Source organism: Oncorhynchus clarkii, chromosome 1 (genome assembly GCF_045791955.1).
Source record: "Oncorhynchus clarkii lewisi isolate Uvic-CL-2024 chromosome 1, UVic_Ocla_1.0, whole genome shotgun sequence".
Lineage (NCBI taxonomy): Eukaryota > Metazoa > Chordata > Actinopteri > Salmoniformes > Salmonidae > Oncorhynchus > Oncorhynchus clarkii.
Genome location: NC_092147.1, coordinates 62,499,600 through 62,522,103, shown reverse-complemented (window position 1 = coordinate 62,522,103; position 22,504 = coordinate 62,499,600). Strand labels below are relative to the sequence as shown.

The following is a 22,504-nucleotide window of genomic DNA, read 5'->3' as shown; positions in this document are numbered from 1 at the left end:
TTCAATAATTGACAGGCTACTATGCTTTGTTCGACAACGACTTTGTCCCGGTGTTAAATGGGAGGTGATTTTGTCACTGTCAACGTAGCTTCCCAATGAAAAATAAATAAAACTAAAGCTATCACATTATCCAACGGTGGTCTTAATTTTAATAGTTTTTTCATCAAGGGAATTATATAAATAGTGGAAATACATTAATTTGTTCTGAATGGGCCAAGTTATTGTTGTGACATTCATCTCGTGCATTGTCTTTAGAGACCCAAAAGCGGCGGTAGGATTGGAAGGTAGGACCTTTGCGATTCATTGTGCGTAAGCGGCTTCTCCTTGTCGACGGGAATTCGCTGACAGAGCACCAGTTGTTTTCGCGGGCAGATGTTGGCGACTGAAGTGGCTACCAGTTACAACTTTAATTTGAAAGCTAAGGAAAATTCGATGACACGTACTCTTATCGCTAGTATAAGCTGAAATGTTTGGTATGCGCTCGGACACCAATCACTACAGGTAAGAATGTGCCTACGTGCTTTTAACTTTGTAGTAGCCTGTTTAGCAAATATGATACAACCACCCTTGAATTTTGGCATGTACAATGAATGATTCTTGGGTTTGTACTTACGTTTTACATGTTTGAATATGGTTGAGTAAACCTACCTTCAATCAATGGGAACATGTTTCGTTTGTTGAGCATATTGGTTTGTTTACAGCCAAGTCAGTAACGTTACGCTGAAGCTTCGTAGACTTGAAGCTTCGTAGATATTCAATTGTTTTTAAATGGTTTGCTAATTTATGTTTTGAATATGAAAAGTAGCCAAATAAACAATAACATTCGTAGGTTAATGTTTTATTATTATTATTTTTACAAATATCTCCAATATCACATTTGTGCCATATACAAGTGAAGCACTGAACAATAGCCTATCTTATAATAATGTCATTATAATCTTGTGTATAGGGTGAAAACAGCTTTATAGGGATTGAGTGAACATTTCATATTCATTCAGTTTTGTGGATATCAACGCTGTGTGACTGTTGCGCTCAAAAAGATTGGAGGTCGTGTGTAAATGTTCCACTTAAAAGAAAGGATGCTGTGGGGGTAAACTATAATTTACTGTATGGGTAGCCATGCTTTATGTTGAATGCTTGATTGACTATTACTGAGTACAATATTCACTTTGCCATTGCGGTTAATTAGAACATTTTAGTTGGGGTCAAGACCTCGACAAATTTCCATCACCTATTATGTATGCTCTTGAATTATTTTTGGGGACGGGGATTTCAAAGTGACAAGGAGTGGCAGGTGAAGGTGAAGGTCATAAACACGTTTCATACAGCCCCTCATGATATATGTAGACCTGCATCCATGTGTGGATGTGCGCGTTTTAGTGGAAGTGGGTGTTCATGTGCTGATGGAGTGGAGGATTTATATGGTTATTCATTATTATGTAATGCCGGCTAATCTTTATTTGGTGCATACAATTAATTGATTGTTCTTATCATGGGGTAATTTCAAGGTACGTAACGATTCACCGAAACGCATCCGTCCGGGTTCATCTGTCCACTGGAGCCCAAACCGATCCAAATGAAGCATGCATTGGTCAGAAAACCTATTCAAACATGACTAATCTCCGGTTCCCTACTGTTTTTTACTCATATTGTTTTATTCCGAAAATTATTCTTATCTGTTGTGACAATTGATGTGTCCTCTCCTGCTGTTCAGTAGCCCACCGAACTTGTATGCATGTAACTGCGTGTGTCTGATAACAACTGTGCGTGCGCACGTCGCACAGTGCGGTAGACAGCTAATCACGCCAACAAGGTAGGTCTATCTCTGTTCTAGGCTATTCGTACATCTGCTCGACACCGTCAGCATTCAGATTAGGATATGGCTTTTGCAATATCAAATCATAGGCTTTAATAGTTGAATTGTTCAGGTTCGCAATAAAGCATACTTTTGATACAAACAGTCATAGTATTTATATTTGGTTATTTTTAAAATAACAGGTAATTTCATAAAGTACATCAATCATTTCTGCAAGCTGTGTGTGCTGGCATTCATTTGAAAAAGCTGGAGAAGTTCTCCAGTAAAATTCCAAACTTCTAAACTATTGGCTTTTGAGATGGGTGTAAAATTACAAAGTTCCATTATATTAATTGGCTAAATGTCAATTAATTGGCTAAATGTAAATTGATAGTGGGGTGGTAGATGCTCAGCCTGCCCTATGGCTCAGCTCTGGGTAAATGGCTGGAAGGGAACCAGCTATTGTTGAAATAATGGTTAGGGTTTTAAAATGCGATTTTTGACAGTAATTTGACAAAAGATGAATCCCTTCTAGCCATGACACAGCTCGGGTGCAAACACACAACCTTGACATCGACCCACACACACTCATCTTAGAGAAGTCATCTCAGACAGATCCAGCAGCAGATATTAATTTAAAATGGAAAATTAATATGCTCACGCAAAAAACATTTAGTGTGTCGAATCAAACTGAATCGTATCAATTTGTTCCCCTAATCAAACCGAAACTCACCATATAGGACCCGATGTATCTAGATGCGTATCGAACTGTTCATGAAAGGAGAGATGCACATCAGGAGTAATTTCCACTTTAGCCTATTGCTACCCTCAGGCTATGAAGCCTATCAGATTAAAGGTAGCTGTCAGCTGTTGGCAAGAATTCTTAAGCACCAAACTGCTCTAGAGTACTTTGATGTTGTTTCATGTAATCAAGTAGTGTATACAAATGAGAAGTCAGGTCTGATCTTATCTCGAAAGAAAAGAGAAACACTTGACCTGTTCATGGAGGCTGGAGGTTTTGAAATGTCCCTCTCTCCCAAAAATATGTACATTTGTGTGATGTGAGTAACAGCCAAGACAACTGTCTCTGTTCCGGCGCAGCTCTGTAAAAAAAACACAATGTGACTTATTTATTTTTGCTCTTTTTTTTTGTTTCAATAAATCTCACCGCAGTATGCTTAAACCAGTTGCAGAGCAGATTTAGCTCCCAGTCATGCATGATATTAAAAGAGGACGTAGGGAGCTGAAGTCAATGTGATTTTACATTAACTGGGTTGTGCAGAGAGGTGATGGGAAGGCCCGCTCCTTATCTTAAAAACTCCAGTGCTCAGAATGTCATTTCCTCTTCCCACCCAGTGACAACATAGCAGATTTAACACATTTTAAAAAAGTAATCCAAAGGCAACAAACATGTATTGGATGACGCACAGTGGTAAGGAACTCCTTTCTATGTGTATATCTCCCCTTTTTCCTCCCTGCTGTGCTCGTTATATGCTGTCTGAGGTGTGGGTAGAGACTATGCCCTGTGCAAACATTACTCTGCAGAATTGGTGGTTTGGCAGACAGGCAGTGCTATGAGATGATGAGGTATGGGTGCAGCTGGGACCTGGAGGGTGGCACAGAGCACCAGGTGGCTCATCCCTCCTTCCTGATTCAGATTGATGGGCCTCATTTCCCAACCGCCCACTCTCTGGCCCAGGTGCATCATGGGAGTGAGGGCCAGGGACATTTGGGTTTGGGTTTGAGCTGACCTGGCTGTCCCATCCGTGTGGCCCTTTGTGCCCTGTCTGACTTGGGATGTTGCAGTGGCACTGTCATCACTCATCTGGGATGAGGTCTGATGCCAAAAATTGTCCTGATGTAGCCAAGCACTCCCTCAAGCTGTCACAGTGTCCAGATGTACATTCAGATCAACTATTGTTAGAGTGATATTTTATTCAACAAAAATATTTGATTGTCTTCTTCTTTTTCTTTTTCTTCTTTCATCGTTGTTATCATCATCATCATCATCATTATTATTATCATCATCACTTTCTTCTTCATCAGTACCGCCACCACCAGCACCACCATCTCAAAATGCAAGCTTCTTTCCAACCACATTCATATCCACTCAAAGCCTGTAGATTCCCCAAAATGTTTTAGGAGGCGGGAGCATCCCTACGCTGATGCAGGGTGACGGGAGCCAGAAACTCGTCTGGAATGATGAGGAGGATAAGTCAATTAGAGCCCAAATCAAAACATCGGAACTCGCAGACGAAACAGAGTGTTGCATAGGAGAGGGAACCGCTGTGTTTAGCCGACTGCTCAGACAAAGTCCTCAGGGCCTGCTGTGCCTGTAAGAGAGGCGAGCTGTGCTGGTGGAACATATTTATAAAATCAGCTCAGCTCTAAGTGCTACAGCAGTGTGGGATGTAGTGGGTACTATAATACCTGTTTCCCATGGAAGAAAGCAATGTTTTTACCATTACACCAAGAGGTACTGTATATCAGTCTTGGGCTGAGAGTGACACTGTTTTTAATGTCGCAGGCAGGGTTATCTTATCACGAGACCGTGAACCATACTCACGTTCGCTACACCGACCCAAAACAAACTCTGCTGACTCTGATATTTTTCACACTGTCCTTTTCAGCAACTGTGGTGGATGTGTAAACTGGCTAGCTCAGTACAGCCCGGCTTGACTTGGTTGCGCTTGGCCGGTAGTGCAAAAATGGTATAAGTTAGTGGTCAGGGTCTCAGTCCCAGTTGCCTTAAATGGTCAGAGAACAAGTCAGGATACAGCACAAGGAACAAAACAAAAATCAAAACCACGAAGAGGTCTGACACAGAGGTGACTCACCAAGCACACCAGGCGGGAAGCGAGAAAACACAGAAAAGGGCAGAACATTTGATCATGTGCTCAGTAACTCAAACGTATATATATTTTTTCCACCGACTTTTGCCCTTTTCAAGTCAGCTTAAAATCAAATGGTAGACAAGATGACAGGGTTCTGAAATATGGCTGATACCTCTTGAGAGGTTTAATTAGACACGGCTGTGTGTTTGAGGGTGGTCAGTGGATTAGGTGGGTGACAAGTAGAATTTTAGCTGACTGACATACTGTACTTAAGCACAGCTGGACAGGGCAGATTAGGCAACAAGCCCCTACACTGAAAATGATTGAGACAGTGACAAAAATACAGTGGGGCAAAGAAGTATTTAGTCAGCCACCAATTGTGCAAGTTATCCCACTTAAAAAGATGAGAGAGGCCTGTAACTTTCATCATTGGTACACTTCAACTATGACAGACAAAATGAGAAAAAAAATCCAGAAAATCACATTGTAGGATTTTCAATGAATTTATTTGCAAATTATGGTGGAAAATAAGTATTTGGTCAATAACAAACAAGCAAGATTTCTGGCTCTCACAGGCCTGTAACTTCTTCTTTAAGAGGCTCCTCTGTCCTCCACTCGTTACCTGTATTAATGGCACCTGTTTGAACTTGTTATCAGTATAAAAGACACCTGTCCACAACCTCAAACAGTAACACTCCAACTCCACTATGGCCAAGACCAAAGAGCTATCAAAGGACACCAGAAATGGAATTGTAAACCTGCACCAGGCTGGGAAGACTGAATCTGCAATAGGTAAGCAGCTTGGTTTGAAGAAATCAACTGTGGGAGGAATTATTAGGAAATGGAAGACATACAAGACCACTGATAATCTCCCTCGACCTGGGGCTCCACGCAAGATCTCACCCCGTGGGGTCAAAATTATCACAAGAACGGTGAGCAAAAATCCCAGAACCACACGGGGGGACCTAGTGAATGACCTGCAGAGAGCTGGGACCAAAGTAACAAAGCCTACCATCAGTAACACACTACGCCACCAGCGACTCAAATCCTGCAGTGTCAGACATGTCCCCCTGCTTAAGCCAGTACATGTCCAGGCCCGTCTGAAGTTTGCTAGAGAGCATTTGGATGATCCAGAAGAAGATTGGGAGAATGCCATATGGTCAGATGAAACAAAAATATAACTTTTTGGTAAAAACTCAACTCGTCGTGTTTGGAGGACAAAGAATGCTGAGTTGCATCCAAACAACACCATACCTACTGTGAAGCATGGAGGTGGAAACATCATTCTTTGGGGCTGTTTTTCTGCAAAGGGACCAGGACGACTGATCCGTGTAAAGGAAAGAATGAATGGGGCCATGTATCGTCAGATTTTGAGTGAAAACCTCCTTCCATCAGCAAGGGCATTGAAGTTGAAACGTGGTTGGGTCTTTCAGCATGACAATGATCCCAAACACACCGCCCAGGCAACGAAGGAGTGGCTTTGTAAGAAGCATTTCAAGGTCCTGGAGTGGCCTAGCCAGTCTCCAGATCTCAACCCCATAGAAAATCTTTGGAGGGAGTTGAAAGTCCATGTTGCCCAGCAACAGCCCCAAAACATCACTGCTCTAGAGGAGATCTGCATGGAGGAATGGGCCAAAATACAAGCAACAGTGTGTGAAAACCTTGTGATGACTTACAGAAAACGTTTGACCTCTGTCATTGCCAACAAAGGGTATATAACAAAGTATTGAGATAAACTTTTGTTATTGACCAAATACTTATTTTCCACCATAATTTGCAAATAAATTCATTAAAATCCTACAATGTGATTTTCTGGATTTTCTTTCCTCATTTTGTCTGTCATAGTTGAAGTGTACCTATGATGACAATTACAGGCCTCTCTCATCTTTTTAAGTAGGAGAACTTGCATAATTGGTGGCTGACAAAATACTTTTTTCCCCCTCTGTATGTATGGCCTCATATCTTAAAATACATAGTGCTTTGTGGTTTGTAGATTACTAAAAAGCTTTTTTGACTTTTGACTTCAACACATTTAATGAAGGTGCTGTATGTTAGTCTGTTCAGTGTATGCAAGAGTGTGATTATCTGCAATATCTGAATTTAATTGTGCAATCTTAGGATGTACAGTGTTTGTGAGGTTGTATGCCTTCATTTGCATTGATTTGATGTTTTGTAATATTGGGGTGACGTTACCCTCTGGTGGCAGGGTGACACTAGTATTGCGGGCTGGATGATTGACAGTTGTTTGAGAAATTGATTCAAATGTTTGTTACGTTCATGTACATTTATTGATGTGTTCAGCCCACAGTAAACCTCAGATCAGTCCAGTGCCTCTTCACTCATGAACTGACAAATAATTCCAAAAAAGCCAAATTTGACCATAGATGAGGAATGATTATCGTGGACTTTTTCAAATGTGAACATCTCAGTTTTAATGATAAAGACTGCATATTTTCCAGAATTTGTCCTCGGCTGCGTGTTTTCGAACCATTTGTCTCACGTTAATGGGTTTACTTGACATTTAATTCAATCTTATTTTCCTACTTGCTGAGTGAAGACCAAGGATTGTCCAATAAACAATCCAAAATAAATTTCATGAGATGCAAATATTTGGTCTTCATCATCTGTGATTATTTAAGTGATAATGCCAGAGAAGCTGGAGTTTCGAGGACATATTGGCACGGGTGTTGTTAGGTCCAAGACGAAGTTGAGGGCATTATCACTTTTATACAGTTGAAGTCGTAAGTTTACAAACACCTTAGCCAAATACATTTACACTCAGTTTTCACAATTCCTGACATTTAATCCTAGTAAACATTCCCTCTTAGGTCAGTTAGGATCACCACTTTATTTTAAGAATGTGAAATGTTAGAATAATAATAGCGAGAATGATTTATTTCAGCTTTGATTTCTTTCATCACATTCCCAGTGGGTCAGAAGTTTTACATAAAGCATTGCCTTTAAGTTGTTTAATTTGGGTCAAACATTTCGGGTAGCCTTCCGCAAGCTTCACCCAATAAGTTGGGTGAATTTTGTCCCATTCCTCCTGACAGAGCTGGTGTAACTGAGTCAGGTTTGTAGGCCTCCTTGCTCTCACATGCATTTTCAGTTCTGCACCAACATTTTCTATAAGATTGAGGTCAGTGCTTTGTGATGGCCACTCCAATACCTTGACTTTGTTGTCCTTAAGCCATTTTCCCACAACTTTGAAAGTATGCTTGGGGTCATTGTCCATTTGGAAGACCCATTTGCGACCAAGCTTTAACTTTCTGACGACTGTCTTGAGATGTTGCTTCAATATATCCACATAATTTTCCTCCTCATGATGCCATCTATTTTGTGAAGTGCACCAGTCCCTCCTGCAGCAAAGCACCTCCACAACATGATGCTGCCACCCCCGTGCTTCACGGTTGGGATGGTGTTCTTCGGCTTGCAAGCCTCCCACTTTTTCCTCCAAACATAATGATGGTCATTATGGCCAAACTGTTCTATTTTTGTTTTGTCAGACCAGAGGACATTTATCCAAAAAGTATGATCTTTGTCCCCATGTGCAGTTGCAAACCGTAGTCTGGCTTTTTTATGGCGGGTTTTGGAGCAGTGGCTTCTTCCTTGCTGAGCAGCCTTTCAGGTTATGTCGATATAAGACTTGTTTTACTGTGGATATAGATAGTTTTGTACCTGTTTCCTCCAGCATCTTCACAAGGTCCTTTGCTGTTGTTCTGGATTTGATTTTCACTTTTCGCTCTAGGAGACAGAACACGTCTCCTTCCTGAGCGTTATGGCAGCCACGTGGTTCCCATGGTGTTTATACTTGCATACTATTGTTTGTACGGAAGAACGTGGTACCTTCAGGCGTTTGGAAATTGCTCCGAAGGATGAACCAGACTTGTTGAGGTCTTGGCTGATTTCTTTTGATTTTACTATGATGTCAAGCAAAGAGGCACTGAATTTGAAGGTAGGCCTTGAAATACATCCACAGGTACACCTCCAATTGACTCAAATTATGTCAATTTGCCTTTTAGAAGCTTCTAAAGCCATTACATTTTCTGGAATTTTCCAAGCTGTTTAAAGGCACAGTCAACTTAGTCTATGTAAACTTCTGACCCACTGGAATTGTGATACAGTGAATTATAAGTGAAATAATCTGTCTGTAACAATTGTTGTAAAAATGACAAAGTAGATGTCCTAACCGACTTGCCAAAACTATAGATTTGTGGAGTGGTTGAAAAATTAGTTTCAATGACTCCAACCTAAGTGTATGTATGAAAACAAAGTAGATGTCCTAACCGACTTGCCAAAACTACAGTTTGTTAACAAGAAATTTGCGGAGTGGTTGAAAAACAAGTTTTAATGACTCCAAACTAAGTGTATGTAAACTTCCGACTTCAACTGTATAACGGGTCACCAACATATTCAAATAATGATTGCCATATTTTCATTAAAAACTTTATTTCTATAGATGTATTCATACTATTTCATCCTTACACAAGATATAGTTCCAACACAAATCTAGGGTTGCTACCCAAGCCGGGTGGTCGTTCGTTTTATCGGTTCAGTTGCTAGAGACTCGATCCAGTCATTCAGTCTTTTTGTTCTGTATCTATAGAAGCGACCCAGTCATTTGTTTTAAATGTTCCATTGCCATACTGGCTGGCAACGTTCTTATCCCTTGCTTGCTAGCTAGCCAACTACGGCTTACTTAAGTTCACGCCCAAAATTCTGCAGCTAGAATAACAGCAAAGTAGCTGCATTTGCATTTGTTCAAGCTGTTCTCTAGTGACATTTATTTGGATACATCCATACCAATGACCTAATGAGGTACGATTTCGCTTGTCATAGAGAATGTGCTCACTCGTCAGGACCCTGTTGTTAAGAGGAGCTAGCCAACAACACATCTAACACAATCACTTCAAACTGAAGATGGAAAGACTGCAAACTAGCTGCACTTCGTTTCGTTTGACCTTTTTCAGTTGACATTTCTTTGTATATATATCCATAAAAATAAAGCCAGCTGATTCGTGATTTCGACTGGCTGAGAAACGCTGCCTGCCTGTCTGTCCCGTGCCAACTCCCGACCTCTACTCGTTCATTACTATGGGATAGCTGGAGATCGAATTTGAATATTGAAACAATGTTGCAAATTTCGGAGAGACAGACAGAAAGGTTTATACAAATCTCAGCTGTTGAAAACTAAATGTAAGTCTAAAAGAAATGTGAGATAATGTCTAAATGCTTTTTATAGTGGAGATCAAGTTTATAACTTGCCTGGCTGGGCTGGGTTGCGCAGTCGGATGGAACAGAGTAAATCCGCATTTTAACAATATAGATTTAACCGGTGGTAACTCGTGTAATGGACACCAGCTGGAATGCGCTTTTAACCAATCAGCATTCAGTATTAGACCCACCCGTTGTATAAAATAACACACTGCATCTGTTTATTAATGAAATCCAGTACAAAGAGAGCAAATTTTTGTCACTAAGCATTACTAGGTAACGCTGCAGTTGATGATGGCTACAGTAGCATATCATTTTGCAGCCACATTCCTTTTCACCCAACAGCTAAATGTACATTCATTTCAAAATCCTTAAAGGGAGTGCTTTCTAAGAAAGGTAGTAATGAAATATCTTTCATTGCCTCTACCTAAGCCGAGAGCTTAATGAGTAGACGTTTCATATAAGTCATTATTGTGAGGTGATTATGCAGTTCAAATTAAACCCTGCGGTCATGTTAGCAGCTTAGTGAGTTGGTTGTTGGGAGGATGACTTCCAGGATGACTTCCAGCCAAAGATGTGCAGACTTCTCTTTATAACAGCACAAGACAAATGTGGGAATCTGGATGATATATGTCAGTTCAGTCATAAGATGACCAAGGAGGTCAACAGTGTGCTTTTACAAAAACAACACAGAAGGCTCAGAAACATGAGTTTGAAAACAGCACCTGAAAAGACTGGTGTTTGGGAGTCATTTTCACTGGTTCTGAACTAAATATTATTCAGTAGATGAACACATGCATTGAAAATGCTGGTACAAACTGTACTCGTAAAAACACAATAGGCCGAGTATACCTATGTTATGGATTTAATTTTCTCTGTATCCTCTTATTTCAGATAGACTCCACTAGACACCTCCACACCTCCAGCAATGATGGCTGTGCTCCACTCTGGAGTGAGAGTGTTCATCATGCTCCTCATTAGCAGGTAAGATACCTTACAGTAGAAGGGTTACAGTGACTGCCTGGGACCTGTGGGTATGTATGAATGGTGATTTTACAAAAGTCAGTCTGAGACATTGTTACATTTTTTTTAAAATGAGGTGTTACTGGGACCAGTGTGAAGGATTTATTTTGTGTGTGTGTGTGTGTGTGTGTGTGTGTAGAGAGAGATCGAGAGAGAGAGATAAAGCAATTCTCCATTGGTTATTTGACTGAGGCACATCAATACTCAATCATGACTCCCCATGCATTACTCAGAAGCATTGGAATTCTCCACAGAAGCATTGAAATTCACATTGACACTGCCACGGTGCAGCACCAGTGAGGCAGCCCTCAGCACCAAGCACTGAGTCAAATCGGTTGTGCTAATGCCTTCAGGGGTCATGCAGAGAGGATGATGGGATGTTGTGGTGCATATTTGACACTTACCGTGACAGGAACTCATCCTGTTCTTGCCAGTCCATTTTGTTGCAGACACAATATCCTCCATGCACAACTTAGAAAAGTCCAACCCACTGGGTACCACCTTATTCTGCCATAAAATGTTGGTCCATGGCACACTAGCTCTGGCCCCATCCCCTCTGAGATTAGCATAACAGCAGGAGGCCTGGAAGTCAGTGGGGTCGAGTGTTATATGCTTTAGGTACAGATGCTTTGGTCCACAGTGTCCCATCCCACACAGTCTTTGTCCATTCATGCACACAGATAATTGTTTTAATTGTTTATTTAACCTTTATTTATACAGGTTTTTCTCATTAAGATAAAATCTATTTTTCAAGAGAGACCTGGTCCAACAGCCGCAGGGGGAACAGTTTCAGACAAAACAACTGACATACACTGACACAACATTGAACAAAACTATAGACACACTTACATAATATGTAATTGTTGTATTGTAAAGAAACACAAGTGTCAACTAAAAAACTGCTGTCCTAAAGACAATTACACTCTTCTCTGATATTTACATCGACCAAGTGTTTAACTCCACCAACGTGACTAGATCATCAAATGTTTTAATGTCCAGGACCACGGACTTGACTAACTAAAACTATTTCTACCATGACATGTTCTAAGTCTTGCTACTGTTAAAAGCAAATGAGAATGGAATCGTAAATTATATTTATTTACTGACCCGATTAAAAAAGAACAGAGATAAAGTGGCATTTAACCCAATATGGCCATATAAATCAGTGTATACCAGTGTTTAAGCCTACGCAAGATCAATGACGACCTGCCAATGGTGCTATAGAGATCACAATGATGTGTTGGACATTTTTGATTCGGAATGAACCTGAGGAACGCATGATATACTGATATACTGAATCAAATGCTCTCAGGGTAGTGGTTGAGCCTGGACACACCTACTCATTCCAGGGTTTTTCTACATTGTAGAAAATAGTAAAAACATCAAGACATCATAATCAGGACATCAAAACTATGAAATAACACATATGAGATCATGTAGTAACCAGAAAAGTGTTAAAAAAAAGAATTGAGATTCTTCTAAGTAGCCACCCTTTGCCTTGATGACAGTTTTGCACACTCTTGGCATTCTCCCATCCAGCTTCATGAGGTAGTCACCTGGAATGCCTTTCTATTAACAGGTGTGTCTTTTTAAAAGTTAATTTGTGGAATTTCTTTCTTCCTTAATGCGTTTGAGCCAATCAGTTGTGTTGTGACAAGGTAGGGGTGGTATACAGAAGAGCGCTATGATGAAACTGGGTCTCATGACGACCGCCACAGGAAAGGAAGACCCAGAGATACCTCTGCTGCAGAGGAAATCTGTCCTTTGGTCTGATGAGTCCAAATGAGATTTTTGGTTCCAACCGCAGTGTCTTTGTGAGATGCAAAGTAGGTGAACGGATGATCTCTGCATGTGTGGTTCCCACCATGAAGCATGGAAGAGGAGGTGTGATGGTGTGCAGGTGCTTTTCTGGTGACACTGTCTGTGATTTATTTAGAATTCAAGGCACCCTTAACCACAGCATTCTGCAGCGATACACCATCACATCTGGTTTACTCTTAGTGGGACTATAGTTTGTTTTTCAAGAGAACAATGACCCAACACAGAGTGCTGCATCAGATGACCCGGCCTTCACAATCTATCAACCTCAACCTAATTTTTATTCAATTTTTTTTATTTAACCTTTATTTATCTAGGCCAGTCAGTTGAGAACAAATTGTTATTTACAATGACCGCCTACCACCGGCCAAACCCTATCCCGGACTACGCTGGGCCAATTGTGCACCACCCTGTGGGACTCCCAATCACGGCCGGGTTGTGATACAGCTCAGGATTGAACTAGGGTCTGAAGTGACGCCTCTAGCACTGAGATGCAGTGCCGTAGACCGCTGTGCTACTCGGGAGCAGATGGTTTGGGATGAGTTGGAGTGAAGGAAAAGCAGCCAACAAGTGCTCAGCATATGTCCATCAAGACTGTTGGAAAAACATTCCAGGTGAAGCTCGGTGAGAGAACACCAAGAGTGTGCAAAGCTGTCATCAAGGCAAAGAGTGGATACTTTGAAGAACATAAAATATATTTGATTTGTTTAACACTTTTTTTGGTTATTACATGATTCCATGTGTTATTTCGGAGTTTTGATGTCGTCACTATTATTCTATAATGTAGAAAATTGTAAATATAAAGAAAAAGTATTGAATGAGTAGGTGTGGCCAAACTTTTGACTGGTACTGTAGATAATGTATATGTTACCAGCTCCTTCCTGGCCTCATGAGAAAAACAAGCCTTATGCCAGTAATAAAAACATATTCTCAGTTTGAGCTTCCTTATCAAGTTCTCCACATGAACAGTGAAGCTCAGCTTGTCATCTACCCACACTCCCAAATATTTATACACTTTGACCTGCTGAATAGTATGTTAATCCAATGTAGCAATGACATGATTAGTAACATGCCTGGCATTTAAAAATGCCATGCATTTTGTTTTACCCGAATTCAGAACCAGCTTCAAATCATACAGATTATTTTGTATGGTGTTAAATTCTCTTTGGACAGTTTAAAAAGCTAAAGATAAACTGCTACCACTTGAATAAAGAACAGTATCATCTGCATAAAAATGAACATCTGTTTCAATGTGCTCTCCAATGTTGTTGATATACAAAATGAACAACAGTGGGCCCAAAATAGAAGCTTGTGGAACACCTGAGCACAACTCTATGGACTTGATTTACAACCCTCCGCCATTACACATTGTGCACGATTTGATAACTAATTTATAAACCAATCTAGAGATGGAACAGTAATTCCACAACATTTGAACCTTTACACCAACACAGTCAAATGCCTTCGACAAATCAGTAAATACAGACACACAATGTAACTTCTTGTCAAGAGCACAGTGGATGTCATTTAAAACCTTCAATGTTTCTGAAACAGTGCAGTGGCCAGACCTAAAACCTGATTCCATTCCATTTAAGATGTTGTTTTCTTGGAGGTAGGCCTTCAGCTGTCTACTAACTATGGACTCCAGTACCTTAGACAGTACAGACAGTGTTGACATGGGTCGATAGTTGTCAAGTAGCGAAGGATCTCCACCTTTTAGGAGAGGCAGTACAAAAGCACATTTCCACATTTCCATGTCAAGCGAGAGGTTAAACATACATGTTAAGGGGGAGCATTGATGTCTGCAGCTAGGCGTAGGAGGCTGGGATCTATACTTACTATACTTGAGACGCAGATGTCTCAAGTAGACACCTGGAAATGCAAATGCGCTACGCTAAATGCTAAATGTACTCGTTACAACTCAAACCTTGATCAAAATTCACAAGCAGGGTATTGAATTAAAGCTACACTCGTTGTGAACCTAGCCAACAAGTCAGATTTTTAAAATGCTTTTCGGCGAAAGCATGAGAAGGTATTATCTGATAGCATGCACCACCTGAAAATGCCTGAATGCGACGTAAACAAAGACTCTGCTTATCCGACGCAGCACAAAACGCAGAAATAAAATATAAAACATTCATTACCTTTGACGAGCTTCTTTCTTGGCACTCCTATATGCCCCATAAACATCACTATTGGGTCTTTTTTTCGTTTAAATCGGTCCATATATACCCAAAATAGCTTTGTATGGAAGCTGTGTCATTCAGAAAAAAACATCGTTTTTAAACGCTGCGTAATTTTTTAAAATTAAAAAAGTCGACGATAAACTTTCACAAAACACTTCGAAATCCTTTTGTAATCCAACTTTAGGTATTAGTAAACGTTTATAATCTATCAAAATGATTACAGGGCGATGTATATTCAATAGCTCCTCGTTTGCAAATCAATGGCTGCCCATGTCCACATTAACAACATCCGGGTGAAGACTGGAAGAAACGGATGCCAGATAGATGGATTTTCCAACAATTAATTCAATTGAAAATGACGACAATGGCGACATCGTGTGGAATTTGTATGAATTGCATGCAGGTCGATATTACATTTTGTCCTCTTTTAACAACTCATGGAAGTGACTTATGGAAATTATTTTTAGCTTTCAGAGAGCAGTTTTTCTTGCGTTTTTCAATGAAACACACGATCTGTTATAGTCACAGCCGTGATTTAACCAGTTTTAGAAACTTCAGAGTGTTTTCTATCCACACATACTAATCATATGCATATACTATATTCCTGGCATGAGTAGCAGGACGCTGAAAAGTTGCGCGATTTTTAACAGAATGTTCGAAAAAGGTGGGGGTAGAAGTAAGAGGATTTATTAATTAAGATCTTACGCACTTCTGAAACAGAGAAGGATGAGAAGGAGAACCTGGTGAAGGAGTGCACAGGGGTGTCAGGTAAATTAATAGGGGGCTCATTTATACCTTTGACCTTTTCATATAAACCCCATGCATCTAGAAAATGCTGATTTTAATGCTTTCAGAATAGAGGTTATCTCAGTTACAATCTATGTGTCGACCAACAATCGCTTGGGAAGCTGTGTAACGTTTTTGCACTCCAACCTTTCACTACTTACCAAATTTTGGAGGGATTATTTAAATTATGAGATGAAAGATCATTCATTTTTGGGCATTGGATCTTCTCAGCTCAACTTCAGCTGCCCTTCAGCGTTCTACTGCCCGTGGCAGTTTTTGGACAGTATAAATACTTTTTTCCATTCAATTAGTTACCTTTATATATATGTATGTATATATGTGTGTGTGTGTGTGTATTTTCCCCAGTGAGAGGCTGACATTCACTGTGGTCCTCTGTAGCAGGTCATGTCCTGCAGACGGTCATTCAGGGATGGCACCAGGCCGCAGGCACAAATTAGCCATGACAGAACATTAGCAGATTGTTTGAGCGTAATGACCTCCAGTTCTGCTTGTAGCAGGTTTCTCAATGACGCAGTGACAGATCCAATGGCTTCATCTCTATCATTGCAGCTCAGTGTAGCCCAGTGTATTTTATGGACTTAAAGTGAGATAGGCTTCACCCTCACCGTTACCCAGGTGATTTGAAAGAGGGCTATTATAGAAGGGTTACCGGTGCATACAACCATATCAACAACCATGACAACAAATTAGCTGCAGCCATACAAATATGACCCTTAACCCTGACAATGGAAACCTTACCTGACAATGGAGATGAAGACAGGCAATGTCTGAGTGTCAGTCAGTCTGCCCTCAGATAACTGCCTCCTCTCATGTCCCCGTGACTCCCCTTGAAAGCACTAGCAACTTCACTACAGTGTTTAATTCTCCTCCCATTGGAAAGAACAAAGAGCGAGAGAATCAAGGGGAGAGGCTGGATCACAGTTGGGTGACTTGAAAAGACAGACGTGTTTGGAGAAGATGTTCAAATAATGCGATAGGTGCCGTGTAACTGTGTAGCCGTGCCAGATGTATTAAACATGTGTATGAACTGTGACAATCACATAAACATCAAAGGCTATCTATTTTCCCAGTTGGAGTCATTTATCACGGAACTCAGACAGATCCCACACCCTTTATTTATCCATCTATTACGTCAAATAACCCAACTGTCATTCAGAACCAATTTGCAGTTCCACTGCTTCTGTCAGAAAGAAAAAAAATCTGTCAAAGGAACTATCACTGGGTGTTAGGTTGCCCATGCACTTTTCACTTCCTAGTCCCTATTTATACAGTACCAGAGTTTTTGAGATCCAAGTCCCACAGAAAATCCTCTGCACAGTGGGGTCATGCATTAGCCTTTAATGTGTTAATGATGCGGGAAGTTGTGTTGAGGGATAGCATGCCAAAACAAACCTTTTCATCTTATTTTGGGAGTTTGGCCTCTTAGTGCGCTGTAGTTCTCTCTAAATCATGCTGAACTGGAATTAGCTGAAATCTTCGACCCTATTGTCTTTCAGAATTATACAATACAGAAGTTTATGTTCTACACTCATAAGTAGGGTGTTTTTAGATATCCTTTCACCCTGAAGGGAGCTAAAACACTTGTAAATTGTTAATGGCTGTGCTCTGATGTACAGTACTTCAGCCCCATAACTCACTGAGTTAGGACAGGATTCTAATTGGATCGTTCATTGCGTAAAGCCGCGATAGCTCACTTTTTTTTTTACAAACAACAAACACCATTTTCAATCATAGGATGAAGAGTCCCACATGAAAATATACTACAGTATACTGTATAATTACTATATGTACAGTGCCTTCAGAAAATATTCACACCCCTTGAGTTTTTCCATATTTTGTTGTGTTACAAGGTGGGATTAAAATGGATTGAATTGTAATTTTTTGTCAACAATCTACACAAATTACTCTGGGATGTCAAAGGGGAATAAAAATTCTAACATTTTGTAAAATGTAAAACAATAATATATATTGATTACATAAGTATTCAACCCTGTGTTAATTAATACATGTTAGAATCACCTTTGGCGGTGATTACAGCTGTGAGTCTTTCTGGGTCAGTCTCTATGAGAGTTGCACACCTAGATTGTACAATATTTTCACATTATTCTTTTAAAAAAATCTTCAAGCTCTTTCAAGTTGGTTGTTGATCATTACTAAACAGACATTTTCAAGTCTTGCAAAAGATTTTCCATTAGATTTAAGTAAAAACTGTAACCAGGCCACTTAGGATCATTCCATGTCATTTTAGGAAGCAGCTCCAGTTTTTATTTGGCCTTGGGTTTTAGGTTATTGTCCTGCTGAAAGGTGAATTTCTCAACAAGCTTTTCCTCTAGGATTTTGCCTGTGCTTATCTCTATTCCGTTAATTTTTTATCCCCCAAAAACTCCTTAGTCCTTGCCGATGACAATCATACCCATAACATGATGCAGCCACCACCATGCTTGAAAATACTAAGAGTGGTACTCAGTGATATGTTGTGTTGTATTTGCCCCAAGTGTAACACTTGTATTCAGGACATAAAGTTAATTTCTTTGCCACTTTTTTTTGCAGTTTTACTTTAGTGCCTTATTGCAAACAGGATGCATGCTTTGTAATATTGTTATTCTGTACAGGCTTCCTTCTTTTCACTCTGTCATTTAAGTAAGTATTGTGGAGAGAAAACAAAGAAAAAAACAATGTTGCTAAGCCATCCTCAGTTTTCTCTAATCACAGGCATTAAACTATGTAATTGTTTTAAATCCACCATTGGCCTCATGGTGAAATCACTGAGCGGTTTCCTTCCTCTCCGGCAACTGAGTTAGGAAAGATGTTTATGTCTTTGTAGTGACTGGGTGTATTGATACACCATCCAAAGTGTAATTAATAATTTCACCATGCTCAAAGGGATATTCAGTGTCTGATTCTATCATTTTTTACCTATCTACCAATAGGTGTCCTTCTTTACGAGGCATTGACAAACCTCCCTGGTGTTTGTGGTTGAATCTGTTTTTGAAATTCACTGCTCAACTGAGGGACCTTACAGATAATTATTTGTGTGGGTTACAGAAATGAGGTAGTCATTTAAAAATAATGTTAAACACTATTATTGCACACAGAGTCCATGCAACTTATTATGTTACTTGTTAAGCACATTCTTACTCCTGAACGTATATAGGATTGCCATAACAAAGGGGTTGAATACTAATTGACTAAAAACATTTCAGCTTTTCATTTGTAATGAATTTGTAAACATTTCTAAAAACATAATTCCACTTTGACATTATTGTTGTGTGACACAAAATCTCAATTTAATCAATTTTAAAGTTAAGCTGTTCACAACAAAATGTGGAAAAAGTCAAGGGGTGTAAATATTTTCTGAAGGCACTGTATATACTACAGTACTCACTGTTGCACTATACTGTATTATTTTCTGTAGTGTTGTTAATTCATTGTTTTACTATCTTTTTAATGAGATTTTTGTACTTTCTCCTTGAGAAAATTGAATAGACAAACCTGTCCATAACCTGTATGTAAGTAGGTTTGTAGTCTGAACTCAATTTTATAACCTGTAGGGAACACTATATGGTCTATACTTGGCATGTATGTTTTTCAGTCATGGGTGCCACATATTGGGATATGAGGGCCAGGATTGGGCGGGACATATGCAAATGTTATATTAGTATATCGATATAGTGTGTAGTATAGTATTCTACAGTATACTACACAATTATATAGTAAGTACTACACATGATCGAGGGATACTGCAGTGTGTAGTATAGTATTCTATAGTATACTGCAGTTTACTCTAGTCTGGGTACCACCCCTTGCCACTCCTGTCATTTGCCAAAGAGACTGGCCTTTCAGCAATATCAACGTTCAATATACAGCCAGATTTACGGCGCAGTTGTTGATTGGCAGTTTGAAACATTCATATTTTTCATGACAACGTTGTGGAAAAGGGGTGTGCACAAATTTTGCGCGGTAAACAATTTGAATTTTAAGAACAACATTCCTGTTGCGGTCCTGCTGCGGTCATTCCCTTGTTAGAAGGCAGTGTCAATGCAAAATCATGTTGCGCAAAGTGACTAGAGAGGACTCCCTAGTGAGAGAGTGAAATAATTACACAGAAAATATTAACCTACAAGAGTTAATCGAGCTACGTTTGCTTCAGTTGCATCCCATTAATGAGAGGAAATTAACATAAAATTGGCACCTGTTGTCATTCCTCGCACATATGCGGATCATGACTTGCTTACATTTTTACAATTTTAAGCTATACGAGGAATTTAACAGGTTACTTTAGGAAACGTTCTGAATGGACATAGAGAGGATAAGCAAACTCACACACACATCCTAAAAGGACCCATCAATCAAAGCCATCAGCACATCTTAGACGCACTCAAATCACATTACTCCTTTCCTAAAAAAGGGTTCAAAACCTAGGCTCAAATCTTGGCTGAAGTCCATCAGAATGTAGGCTACGTTATCCCTTTAACCCTTGTGCAGTCTTAACATTCTCTATACTCCCCTTGTCCTAAGGGTAAAAAATGACCCGCCTTCACTAAAGCCCTAAAACAAAGCAGCTTAATTAAATTTTAAACCCCAAATCTATTTTGCACAAAGAAACAACCTATCATTCATCACAAATTTTGTGAATATCTGGATTTTCCCTCCTCACAACGCAGAAAGACTGCATTTAATCAGTGGACACCACTAATTTTTATTACAACACACCTTGTTTTCTTTACTAAAGTATAGTTTTTTAGCAAGAGATAGCACTTGTAAAGCCTAAGAAAGTAGTAGAAATGTGCAGAAAGTAAGAAAGTAATTTTGAATGCATTTTATTGAAGGGAAACAATAACAGTTTTGAACATTTTTGGCAACATAGTGATGTATTCTTATATACTGTACAATGAGGAATTCAACTACAAAATACTAGTCTTCTCCCATTTTTTTTAACCATTGCCCCCACCCACAAGGTGTATAAACAACAATAAATAAGAATAAAATAAGATAATAGATTCAAAACAAAAATGTGAAGAACATAAATCAATCAACTCTAATTAGCACATTTAGGACAGCATGCAAGTGTGTGTGCATGGACTTTGCAGATGTATTTCTCACATGTGCAGCACATAGTATTGGTTTTACAGTCCTTCTTTGGGGGGCAGAATTGTCATCTCCTCCTCTTGCCTGCCCCAGCTGCAGCATCAGGTGGATCAGGACAAGACTCAGCCCCCTGAACAGCTTTCACAAGTGCTGTAGAGGCTGCTGTGCGGGGAAGGCGCTCCCTTCTTTGAATGTGTGGGGTTACAAGTGCCTTTCCCAGCTGCTCCAGGAACACCCTCCCCTTGTTCCACTTATCAGGCATCCAGGTAGGGTTGATCTTGTCCCATATCACGAAGGCATTGTATGAAGACACATCAATGATGTTATGGAAGATGACCAGGGGCCAGTGGGCAGTCATCCTCCTGCAGCTGTAAGTTCCAATCACCTTGTCCAGGTTGTCTACGCCTCCTTTGTTGTGGTTGTAGTCCAGGATGATGGCTGGCTTCCTATCCTCACAATCACTAATCCTAGCCGTTTTGTGTAGTGTGCTCAGGAGGTCCACAATCGTGTTCCTCTTTGGGAGGTAAGATACTAGAGTGGTGGTGGGGGTGAAGGCAAACTTTGATGAGAAGGCCTTTCTCCCCCTTGTTGCTCAGACTTGTTCTTTCTAACTGTGCCAACCATAGTGATTTTCTTCTTCAGGGGCTGCTGGCTGAGTTCAATCAGTAGCACACATAATCTCAATTTCCCATTATTTGTGTGTGTGTGTGTGTGTGTGTGTGTGTGTGTGTGTCTGTGGTGTGAAAAGGATTTTATAACTGCTTGTGGTTTGAAAATGATTTTATAAATTACCCTAAGACAATCTTCGTACCCTGGTGGTGTACAGCTTTCATGGAAATATGAACAAAGGCAATGTTGGGGTCACTCTAGGAAAAGTAATCAAATTTCAAGTTAAAGAAATACAATTTAGGGATTTTTTTCTGCAGTTAAACATAGTGGCAGGTCATTTTTGACCTTCAAGACAACACAAGGGGTAACTGGCACACCTAGAAATGCATATCAGAAAATAATTTTTCAGAAGAATAGCCTTAGTATAGGTCATAAATTAATGTTTAAAATTTGATAGATAAGGCATCTCAAACATCTCAACTGGCTGGTTGAGTTTCCCAATTAGGGAAACTCATCTAAAAAATAATATATTAGTTAACATTATGTCTGCCTCAGTTACTTGACAGTTCTGGTTAAACCAGACAGGCCTGGTTAAATGAGGACGGATTTGAAATATAAATAAAATGATACTTTTGTGTATTCAAATATTATTAATATAAAAATATAAGTAACTGAATGTGTTTACTGTTCTTATACTCATAATCTCTGTAAAATGACATGTACTGAATAATATCAGTAAATACTGATATGAATATGAAAAGATTTTTATATTTACACAAACAAAAAAATCCCAGAATAACATTTGTCCATAATAGCTAGCTTTGACTAAATATCATTCCTTTAAATGGGCAAATCAACTGCCTGGTAGAGCATATTTTTCAAGAGTTCCTAAAAATTATTTTAGAAAAAACTATATTTTAATAATTTCATCATTCCGAAATGATGTTTTAGAGGTCAACAACATTTTACAGTCTTGTAATATCCCATTTTATACACAATTAGTACTGAAAATGTGCGATTAATGAGTTTTGGTTTTGCTAACATTCAATTCCTGTTTTTTAACCAAAAATGCAGGAGTCCGATAATGAAAACCACATGATCATTTTACTAATTGACATTGGTTGAGATGA

General features: G+C 39.6%; 1 protein-coding gene across 2 annotated transcripts in view; it reads left to right on the top strand.

Annotated features, from left to right (window-relative positions):
• Nucleotides 1-348: 348 nt before the first annotated feature.
• Nucleotides 349-22,504, top strand: part of LOC139410189 (gamma-aminobutyric acid receptor subunit pi) — a 74,018-nt gene continuing 51,862 nt past the window's right edge. For both annotated transcript variants that reach the window (XM_071155652.1, XM_071155659.1), the window contains exons 1-2: nucleotides 349-501; nucleotides 10,738-10,827. In XM_071155652.1, the coding sequence (XP_071011753.1) occupies nucleotides 10,772-10,827 (56 nt within the window). In that variant the 5' untranslated portion in view covers nucleotides 349-501; nucleotides 10,738-10,771. The remainder of the gene's footprint in view (nucleotides 502-10,737; nucleotides 10,828-22,504) is intronic.